Source organism: Carettochelys insculpta, chromosome 19, assembly GCF_033958435.1.
Source record: "Carettochelys insculpta isolate YL-2023 chromosome 19, ASM3395843v1, whole genome shotgun sequence".
Taxonomy (NCBI): Eukaryota; Metazoa; Chordata; order Testudines; family Carettochelyidae; genus Carettochelys; species Carettochelys insculpta.
The window spans coordinates 2,498,740-2,509,812 of NC_134155.1; the positions used below are offsets into that span (position 1 = coordinate 2,498,740).

Here is an 11,073-nt window from a genome sequence, read left to right on the forward strand (position 1 = left end):
CTACTGCTGGACACGGCGCACGGACTGGACCTGGAAGGTCTGGGCGTGGGACCCCCACTCTCTCCAGTGCTTGTAGTCCCCCCCGTGATGGTCACTCTCCAGAATGTACTGGTAGCCACGGTAACCAGGGTACTGGTAGCAAACCCAGCTGGAACAAAGGGCAGGGTCAGCAAGCTGCTGGGAAGGGGAGGGATCCCCAGCCTGCAGCCCTGGAGCTGTGCCTGGCAAAGTGCCCGCCTGCCCCCGGAAAGAGATGGGCCGAGACCAGCGGCAGCTACGTGGCATGCAAGAAAGGGCACTTTGCCATCCAACGGGAGCTTGTTCCCCAGCCCTGGCGATTGCTGTGATGCTCACATAGGAACCCTGTGCCCGCCACACACACACACACACGTGCACGCGCTGCTGCTGTGTGCAAGAGGCCACCCCTCTGGCTGCTGTTTGTAACACTGCATTCCTGAGAGCTGGCCTTGCTCCCTCTGCGCCCTCACCCAGGCAGGGCCATTCTCTCCTGCAAGCCTGCGCCCGATGCTGAGGTACGGCTGTGCCGGAGCAGAGCCCCGGCTGCCGGGCTGAGGAGGGTAGAACTGCATGGTGCCCTTGCCTGCCGCAATCGGGTCAGCACGCCCCGTCCCCGAAGGGAGGCGCCTTTGCTTGGACAGTCTCGGCCCTGCCCGCTTAAGGACGTTGTGAGTTTCCGGTGAGCTGCAGCGAGCCCCTCCTGCTGCGCTGGCTGAAAACGGGCTGTGCAGCGACCCTGGCTACCCCAGCAACCTCCCGCCCCTGCCGTGATGAAGGTCTCGAGCAGGGGTTGTGCCCAGGGTGGAGCTGTGTCCTCCCTCCCTGGGCCTCTTCCCCCACCAGGTGAGCAGCGCCCTGGGTTCTAGGGCCAGCCTGCTGCGCCCACACCAGGGGCGCGTTCGCCCTGCCTGCGGCTGCCAGGCTCACTTACGCGCCACACTGCACCTTCATGGAGCCCACTTCGTTGTTGCCCCAGCCCATGGCCTGCAGGGAGGGGTAGTCGTCCAACAGGTCCCACGGGCGCCCCTGGAAGTTCTCCTTCTCGTAGACGGCCATCTTGGACTCCTTGTGATTCTGGGCCACGGGAGGAGGGCAGGCGTGAGGGACATGAGCAGCACCTCGCCGGGCAGGCGGCTCCCAGCGCCAGGGACTGCCTGAGTTCTCACCCCGCCTTTCTCTCCCTTCTCTTACGCCAGACGCCTCTCAGGCTGGCGCAGCAGGCAAAAGAACGCCAGAGTAACACAAGGGAGGCCCGGCCTCCTGCGGGCGCTGGCCAGGTGGGGCTCAGCGGCTCGGACGCTGCAGGGCACGCACCTCCCTTGCCATGCGCACCAGACTTGTAGCAGCCCCTGCCTGCGGCTTGCCTGACACCTCTGCCCATGCCTGCCTGGTGCCGGCACGGCAGGGCTGGGTGCTAGGAGCAAGCAGTGGGGAGTGGGGGGAAGAGAACAGCCCTGAGACCCGCTTCCACTTAGCCCCTCGTTGTGTGCCAGCCCCAGGAGCGGGGCTTGGGGCTCAGCTAGTACAGCACGTCCATACTTACCTTGCCAAAGCTGCCAGCCCCAATGCAGCAGGGAGGGACTGCACCTGCTTGGGAGGCCAGGACTGGACAAACTGGGGCGGTGGCTGATGTGGGCAAAGAGGCAGGAAGGCTGTGTAAGGGAGCTGCACGCATACAACTGGGGCAGGAGTACCACAGAAAGGGAGCTGGGGGGCTACAGGGGATCACCAGCTAAATGAGGCTGTACCACTGTTGTCCCCTAGCATGTCCCCAGTCAGCCAGCCAGCCAGCCAGCCAGCATTGGGGAAGAGCCTTTGGAAGTGAGCGGGGAGTGGTAATTCTGCGCTGCTCTTGGCGGGTATGGGGCCCCTGGCAGGCTGACACACTCCAAGGAGGAGGGGAAAGGGAGCCAGGTCCCTGGAGAGCACTGGGCAGGGAAAAGATCTGTGATGGAGTGCGGGTGTGTGTGTGAGACGCAGGCTGGATGTGTGTGAGGGGCAGAGCAGCTCCCAGTGGCTAAGGATGACCCCTGGGGCTGTAACTGAAGCTGGCAGGTAACACCTCTGATCTGAACACAGAGCAGGGAGGAGCCGAGCTGGGTTTGAATCGGAGGCGGCAGTTATAAGCTGGGGAGAGGGAGTTGGAAGGAGCCAGCCTGGCTGGGGGGGAAGCTACACCCCAAAGGGGCACCCCTCGGGCTCCTCTCCCCAGGCTGGGTTGCAATGACTGTCTCTGCCGGCTGTACTGACACCTCTGTGCTGAGCTGGGCTCTGTCGCCTCATAAACTTCCCGCTCTACCTGCTGAGCGAGAGTCACTCCTGCCTGTAGAGGGGGTGCAGAACTTGGGGACCCCAAACCCCCTCGCACGCATCCTGGGCAGGAACGGTGGGCTTGCTTAGGCAGGAGAGGAGGTTTTAGTTACGTAGAAGAGGGTTACGAGGGAGGAGGTGGGAAAAGTGGTTCTGGTCCTAGCTGCAGCGTTTACCAAGGAGCAAGGGGTGTATGCTGCAGCCAGGCTGGTTTAGGTCAGACGTTAACCAGCCTGGCAGGAAGTTCTCCCTTAAGACTGGAATAAATTGCTGAGGGAGGGTGTGGGATCTCTGGCTCTGGAGGTTTCTAGGAGCAGGTTAGACAGACCCCTGCCAGGGATGTCCTAGAGCAGGGTGTGACATTTCCTCAGGGGGATGCAGCACAGTTGGCTGCGGGGGCTCAGGCTCACCCGCCTCTCTGTACGTCTGCGCAGTCACACTCCCCCAGGGAGCGAGAACGTACGTTCTGCATGCAGTGCGGCTTTTCCGTCGTGGGCCAAAGGGACGGCGTTTTCTCCGATGAGCTCACCCGGAACGTCCATCCCTTCGGGTTACGGTACCTGGCTCAGGGGCTGCTAATCACAGCGATGAAGAGTGGGGTCTGACGCGAAAGCTGTGCTCACCCCGACCTAGACAGTGCTCAGTCCAGCCACAAGGGCACGGCCGGGGCTCCGTGACTGCTGGAGCTTCCCCCCAGTCGCACCTTTGCACCAGCTGGCGTGACTAACGCGTTTTGGGGCTGAGTGATGGTATTTGCTCGCTCGCTGTCCAGCTGCCACCCGCAACCTGCCGCCTCTTTTCCTTAGCACTGGGTGACGGTCTCCTGCCGCCAGTCCTGCATCCAAGCAGCCAGAACACCAGCCCAGGGAAGGATAGGTGGCTGTCAGGCTGATTGCCAGCCCGTACCCAAGGCCTGCCGGCCGAGGGCCCCTTGGGAGGCTTTGGGCCTGGCTCAGCCTAGCACGAAGGCAGCTGGCGCTGGTGGGGGGGCCAGGGACTCTCACTTACAGCACAGCAGATGGGGCGGAAGGACATCAGGCGCTCAGTGTGGTAGGCGTTGCTCCCGCTCCAGGCATCCCACCGCGGGTATTCGCCTCTTTCCAGGATGAACTGCTGCCCGCAGAAGCCAGTGTGCTCGTAGCCGACCCAGCTGCAACAATGGGCCCAGCTCCAGTCCTCCTGGGGCCGCTGCAGGGCTGGCATCCCCGCCTCAGCTGTGAGCCAGGCCTGCCCGACCCCGTCCCCAGCCGCCCTGTCCCCAGCCGCCAGCCAAGCCTGCCCGACCCCGTCCCCAGCCGCCAGCCAGGCCTGCCCGACCCCGTCCCCAGCCGCCAGCCAGGCCTGCCCGACCCCGTCCCCAGCCTCCAGCCAGGCCTGCCCGACCCCATCCCCAGCCGCCAGCCAGGCCTGCCTGACCCCGTCCCCAGCCGCCAGCCAGGCCTGCCTGACCCCGTCCTCAGCCGCCAGCCAGGCCTGCCCGACCCCGTCCCCAGCCGCCCTGTCCCCAGCCGCCAGCCAAGCCTGCCCGACCCCGTCCCCAGCCTCCAGCCAGGCCTGCCCGACCCCGTCCCCAGCCGCCCCGTCCCCAGCCTCCAGCCAAGCCTGCCCGACCCCGTCCCCAGCCTCCAGCCAGGCCTGCCCGACCCCGTCCCCAGCCTCCAGCCAGGCCTGCCCGACCCCGTCCCCAGCCGCCCCGTCCCCAGCCTCCAGCCAAGCCTGCCCGACCCCGTCCCCAGCCTCCAGCCAGGCCTGCCCGACCCCGTCCCCAGCCTCCAGCCAGCCCTGCCCGACCCCGTCCCCAGCCGCCAGCCAGGCCTGCCCGACCCCGTCCCCAGCCGCCCTGTCCCCAGCCGCCAGCCAGGCCTGCCCGACCCCGTCCCCAGCCGCCAGCCAGGCCTGCCCGACCCCGTCCCCAGCCGCCCTGTCCCCAGCCGCCAGCCAGGCCTGCCCGACCCTGTCCCCAGCCACCAGCCAGGCCTGCCCGACCCCGTCCCCAGCCGCCAGTCAGCACTGCCCGACCCCGTCCCCAGCCGCCCTGTCCCCAGCCGCCAGCCAAGCCTGCCCGACCCCGTCCCCAGCCTCCAGCCAGGCCTGCCCGACCCCGTCCCCAGCCGCCAGCCAGGCCTGCCCGACCCCGTCCCCAGCCGCCCTGTCCCCAGCCGCCAGCCAGGCCTGCCCGACCCCGTCCCCAGCCGCCAGCCAGGCCTGCCCGACCCCGTCCCCAGCCGCCAGCCAGGCCTGCCCGACCCCGTCCCCAGCCGCCAGCCAGGCCTGCCCGACCCCGTCCCCAGCCGCCAGCCAGCCCTGCCCGACCCCATCCCCAGCCGCCAGCCAGCCCTGCCCGACCCCGTCCCCAGCCGCCAGCCAGGCCTGCCTGACCCCGTCCCCAGCCACAACCAGTCCTGCCTGCACCCCACGCTTCCAGCCACAAGCCAGGCCTGCCCCCTCCAGCCATGAGCCAGCCGTCCCCAACCCCATCCCCAGCCTCTAGCCAGGCCTCCCCGCCCGCCCCCACCCCAGCCACCTACACTACTGTCTGCCACTCATGGCAATGGGGCTCATCCAAAGACCAGCTCTGGAGTGACCCCGGCCAGCTCCAGCTCAGCGGTCAGGGCCTGGCCAGCTGCTCCTGGCTGGGTGCCCTGAACGGGGCGTGCAGGGGCGCTGGCTGTGACTATCCCTCGGGCAGGCCCTGTGCTAACAGACCCAGCCCACTGGAGCCTGCGGGAGGTGGAGCTCAGGCCCCTCACAGCCAGGCGTGCAACTCCGGCAGGGCAGCACCATGCTCGGGGCGAGGGCAGGCTCTGCGGGCTGCTGCTCAGGCCGGGGCACGGCCAGGCTCATCCCACCTGCCTGGGTCGCTTTCCAGCGTGAAGGCAGACGGCCGCGTTCCCCCAGCAGGGGCATGTTGCAGGGAGCAGCCGCTCATGGGTGGGACACCCTGGCTGGAGTCTCCCCTCACCCTGGGTTCCTGGGGACGTGCGCTAGCCTTGAACAGACGCAGCCTCTGCAACAGAGACATCGTCTGCTGCGGATCCGGAGGGTGCCCACCGCCTGCGGCACCCAGTCTGCTGCGGATCCGGAGGGTGCCCACCGCCTGCGGCCCCCAGTCTGCTGCGGATCCGGAGGGTGCCCACCGCCTGCGGCACCCAGTCTGCTGCGGATCCGGAGGGTGCCCACCGCCTGCGGCCCCCAGTCTGCTGCGGATCCGGAGGGTGCCCACCGCCTGCGGCACCCAGTCTGCTGCGGATCCGGAGGGTGCCCACCGCCTTCACCCCTCCAGCAAAGCGGGGGGAGGTTTTCACGTCACCCGAGGCCCCGTCTCAGCCAGGGCATGACAGGTGCTCGCCCCCTTTCCGCCCCGAGCTGCTCCGGTTTTGCTCTCCTGCCAGCCAGGCTGTCCTTGCACAGCCAGCCCCCCGCAAGTTCCTGCCCCTACCCAGCCCTCCCCCCTGCTCAGCCCCTGCCCCCCAGGACACCAGTGCCAGCCCCCCTGCTGTGCCTGCTCGAGGGGTGAGGGAGGGCTGCTGAGGCCCAGCTCTGGGCTGCAGGTAGGTCAGAGGAATTTCTCCTCCTTAGGGCCCTCCCACGACCCCTGCTGTGTCGCTGCCCCTGGCCCTGCCTGGGCGGGCAGCAGCTCCCAGAAATGCCCACGGGTGCCCTGGTGGGCTGCATGGGGCTGGGTGGGCTCTGGGCAGCTCGCAGACTGACCTGCCCTCTGCATACGAGAGTCGCTAACGTGGCTTCCCAGCTGCAGCTGGCAGGATTTTGGGTGACGGTTTGCTGGGCACAGGGAGGGTTGGAGAGACCCCCTGCCCCCAACGTGCAGTGCGTCTCCAGGGCTGGCCGGCGTGGGACCACAGGCTGCAGCCGAAGGCCTGTAATGGCTGCGGAGGAGGGAGCTGGCGGCTGCTGCCCATGCAGGGCCTGCCCGCTGCTTTACGCCCCAGTGCAGCGTCCCCGTCTGTCCCCGTCTGACTCCTGCTGGGAGCTCACTGCAGCTCCCACTCTCCGCACGAATGGGGGGGCGAGAAATGGTCCCTCTGCTGTGCAGGCCCTCCCCTCGTGCTGGTGGAGGGGCTCCTATCGCTGCTGGGGCTCTGAGTCTCTCTGTGGGGCCCCCCCAACTTGTGCCCCACCTTCCTGGGGTCTCCTCAGAGCCCTGCCTGCTGCCGGCCGTGGCTGAGTGGGGGCAGCACACGACTAGGCGGCAGAGCCGCCCCGCACCATGCCGAGGGCCGTGCTGAGCAGCTCTCGCTGACTGCTGGGATCCCAAGGGCCCCAGGGCAGCTGTCAGGCTGCAGGCGAGGCAGAGGGCCGCTCTCCTGGGCCGAGAGAGCTGTGTGTGGCGGGGCGCAGGCTGGGCTCTGGGGTCGTGGGAGGCTGCGGGGGTGGCTGCTGGGAGCTCCCCTCAGAGCCAGCAGGCCGAGCTGGGAGAGCAGCTGCACTGGGTTAGGCAATTTCCAAGCCACCCACGGGGCGGGGCGGAGCCCTGGGTGGCCACGGGCTGCGGCTCTGTGGGTTACTCCGGGGGACCAGGACCGGGATTGCACAGACCGGCACTAAGCCACTCTCAAGCTGTCGGCATCAGAGGTGGAAAAAGTACCCCAAAAGCTACCTGACTAAAAGTACACCTGCTGCTGTGTGTGTGTGTGTGTGTGCGCACGCACAGTTAAGTACAAGGTGCCGGCGTCTCACTGAAAAACTGCTTGAGTCAAAGTACTCAGAGGCACACACCACATCGTGATTGCACTCCAGCACCCAGCCGTGAAAGGAGCCGCACTCTTACTCAAGTGAGGTCGTGGGTATTTTCCCACCACGGGCGGGCAGGTGCACGTAGGCGCAGGCCCTGGCTGCTGCTTGGCCTCCGCTCCAGAAGCGAAATTGTGGGCTCAGCCCCACCTCGGCCAGGGTGAGCACCCCAGGCAGAGCAGGCCTGCACGTGGCTGACGGTGCCCCGGGGGCTGGCGAGGGTTTCCCAGCAAGCTGGCGTTTACTCTGGACGCTGGGGCAGGACTGCACCGGCTGCTGTGCCCGAAGGACGTAAGGCTTCCTTCCAGCAGCCAGCCAGGCTGGACGCTCCAGGGCCTGGCCCCTCTTCCTCCCTGCCTGCTGCTCACCTGCCTTAGCTCCCATCCCGTGGGCACAGCCATGCTCTGCACCATCCCCGTCTGGCCCATTCGAAATGGAACACGAGCTCCCCCCACTCGGGGCAGCGGAACCCCGTGGCCAGCTCTTAGCGCAAGGGCCAAACCGGGGCGAGCTGACGACCCAGCCTGTCTGCTGGCACAGCCTCGCCCGGCAGCCAGCAACCGCCTCCCTGCGCCGCAGCCCTCGTCCACCTGCGGGGAGGCTGGTACTCACGCGCCGCACTCCACCTTCAGGGAGCGGATGGTGTCGAAGCCGCTCTCCATGGCGTTGGGGCAGTGTGACGTGAACTCCAGCTTCTTCCCCTGGAAGTTCTCCTGGTCGTACGCTGTCAGCTGGAAGGAAGAGCCCGCCTCGGTGAGTGCCCCGGACCCGGGGGAGCAGGGTGCATGTTACCGCGCTGGAACTGGCCGTGCCCTTGCCCAGAAGCCGGTGAATGCCCTGGCTGTGGCTGTGTACGGTGTGGCCTGCAGCTGCCCGTTCTGCCAGCTGTGGGACTTTGCTGCCCAGCTGGGACCTGCAGCTCTCAGTGTAGATCCCCCAGCCTTGGCGACAGTGACCTGCCCTGGGCCAGGCCAGTGAGCATCTGCCCCGACCCAGGGCGTGGAGCACCTGCCGCTGGACTTCTGCTGGCGTCTAGCTCCAGCCAGTCCAACAGCAGCGCAGTCAGAGTGGCCCCCAGTCAGCCCTGCGCTGGGGTCAGGGGACCTGGGCTCTCCCGCTGGTAGGTCCCCATGGGCCACTCCTCTCTCAAATTCTCCCCTCTCCCCGGTTGGTCACGCGTAATTTGTACAGCACTGTGCTGCTGGGACCTACCTTCCATGGGCCAGTGGAGCCAGGCATAGGGTTTGGCTGAGCCATCTTTGCTTTGGGGTTGGTGCCTGGAAAAGGAGGAGGGAAAGGTGTATTGGTCAAGCTGTCCTGCACCCACTTGCTGCTGGCCACCAACCTGCCACTCACCAAGTCACCCTCCGTCCGCTACTGGCCCCGGGCGGTGCCCTGCAGATGGCAGTGTGGGACAGCACTGGGCTCAGCCCAGCCAGCAGCAACTGGCCACTGCAGAGCGAGTATCTTGGCCCTGAATTCAAGTGAAATAAATAGGTCTGGCACTGGGGTGGGGAGACAGCTTTGGCTAGTGGTAGGGCAGCTGCAACCTGGAGAAGCAACTGGGGACAGACAGGCAGAGACGCACACACAGACACCCCCCCGCCCACGGTGGTTGGATTCAGTGCTAGGTGCACACACACACCCCCCAGCATGGCAGAGGTGAACACCCCCCCAGCATGGCAGAGGTGCACGCACGCTCACACCCCCCCAGCATGGCAGAGGTGCACGCATGCTCACACCCCCAGCGTGGCAGAGGTGCACGCACGCTCACACCCCCAGCGTGGCAGAGGTGCACATGCTCACATCCCCAGCATGGCAGAGGTGCACGCTCACACCCCCAGCGTGGCAGAGGTGCACATGCTCACATCCCCAGCGTGGCAGGGGCGCACGCTCACACCCCCAGCGTGGCAGAGGTGCACATGCTCACATCCCCAGCGTGGCAGGGGCGCACGCTCACACCCCCAGCGTGGCAGAGGTGCACGCTCACACCCCCAGCGTGGCAGAGGTGCACATGCTCACATCCCCAGTGTGGCAGGGGCGCACGCTCACACCCCCAGCGTGGCAGAGGTGCACATGCTCACACCCCCAGCGTGGCAGGGGCGCACGCTCACACCCCCGCAGGCCTGGCAGTGGGGACAGGGACACTGCAAGAACAGCCACACGGGTTGTGAGCTGGCGGCTGGGGCGGGCAGTGCACTCAATGCCACGTGATGCTGGGCTTGCTCTAAGCCAGGCTGTGTTCTGGCTGCTCTGTGGGACGCCAGGGCTGGGCTATGCCAGCCTGGCCGGGTGCGTGGGGACAAACCGCTGGCACTGTTCTCTCTGCTGGCAGCAGGGATGCCCCTGGGGAGGGAAGCCTTGTCCCCCTGCAGCCGAGGGGAGAACAGACCCTGCCTTCCCTTCAGACTCAGTCCAGGCTGTGGTGCGCTTACAAAGGGGGCGTCAGTTGCAGACAGGGGCTGGTTTGGGCTCCAGCCTGGCTGCATTAGTGCTGCCGAGTGGGCTCAGGTCTTGCAGCTAGCCAGGGATCTGGGCATCAGACCCACCTGGTCACATCACCCACTGCGCGCAGTGCAGGACACCTGCTCCCCAGGGGACGTGGGCCCCCCGCCCCCGCATGGACACACCATCCATTGGCAGCAGAAGTGCTGGCAAACGGCAGATACCCAAACCTTGGGGAACCTCACGGCCACCCGGCACGCCTGGCTCGGCGCCTGGCTCTGCTCACACAGCTCCCTGTGCAACCACTGTCATTGGGCACTGCTGTGTCCTACCTCCCCACAGCCGTGTGCAGGACTGGGGTGCCCCAGCGCAGCGGAACCAGAGCCAAACAGGCTCTCTGCTGCCCCAGACTGCCTGTGTGTGCGTGAGCGGATGTGTGAGCTGACAGTGTGTGTGTGTGTGAGTGAGAGTGGGTGCGTGCTGGGCCTTGGGGGTGGGAGCGGATGTGTGCCGGGCCTGGCTGTGCAGGGCAGGACACCTCTTCCTTAGGGCATGCACAGCACTGCCAGCGGAAGCGTGTGCGGGTTAGCACTGTGCAGACAGCTGAGAGCTCGTCTCCAGGCAGTGCCGCCCAGGTGTGAGCAAGCTCACCTGTGCTCCCGTTCGGTCCCGCTGCACCCCCCGTCCACGTGCTGCTCCAGTGCTGGCTGCTTTGCCCCCCAGCAGATATGCCGGGGAGGAAATCATTTCTCCTGACAGCAGGGGAGCGAGAGAGGCTGATCCCTGGCAGGGGGTTACCCTAAATCATGGCCTCAGCGTCCCCGGCAATCGCACCCGGCCCCAGGGCAGCACCCCGCCAAGCAGCTGCGGGGCCGGCGGTGCCTTTGCAGCGGGCTAAGCCCTGGCTGGTTCTGTTTCCGCTCCTGGCGCTAGGCAGTCGGGAGGCTGGGGCTGCCTGGTGGGAAAGGAGCGAGTGGGTCGGCAGAGCTGAATGTGCAGCCCCAGGACTCACCTCGCTTGGCCCGCACTGCTGCTTGCTCCATGGAACGTGGGCTGGCTCCAGCGCCGCTCTTTATACAGGGGCCGGCGGGGCAGCTTTTGCAGAGCCGTCAGCACTATGCTTTCTCTGCCCTGGCTTCCTGCTGACGCCCAGAGATTCCAGCCGCTCAGCCCCATAGTGTGAGCTGCCAACAAAGCCACGATCCCCGTGCAGCGACTAATCTTGGGCACATATGACTCGACAGCCTCGTTGCTCTGGCACTTTCCAAGCCAGGAGGCCCAGGGTTCTGGCCTGGTCGCCGCTGCCCTGCCCTGGCAGGGCCTCTCCCCAACGAGCTGCAGCTCCAGTGGTGGGCTGTTTTCAGAGACAAGCCTCCCGGTACGGCACCAGGAGCCGCCCCAGCAAGGGAAGAAAAAGAGGCAGAGTGCAGGCGGGATAGAAACCAGCCTGAGGCACCCACCCTGCTAGCAGCTGCTGGGGACGGGGGGAGTCCTGCAGTGCAGCCTGCCCACCCCGCAGGGCTTATTACCCCACATGTGGCAAAAGGA

The 11,073-nt window shown here is 66.7% G+C and overlaps 1 protein-coding gene across 1 annotated transcript; it reads right to left on the bottom strand.

The window, feature by feature from the left end:
* On the bottom strand, positions 1 to 10,572 carry CRYBA1 (crystallin beta A1). The gene is made up of 6 exons (XM_075013722.1): positions 10,538 to 10,572; positions 8,293 to 8,357; positions 7,693 to 7,811; positions 3,337 to 3,478; positions 950 to 1,092; positions 1 to 148 (listed from the first exon to the last, which is right to left on the bottom strand). Exons 1-6 carry the CDS (start codon positions 10,566 to 10,568, stop codon positions 1 to 3), a joined length of 648 nt encoding a protein of 215 aa, XP_074869823.1. The 5' UTR covers positions 10,569 to 10,572.
* Positions 10,573 to 11,073: the final 501 nt, after the last annotated feature.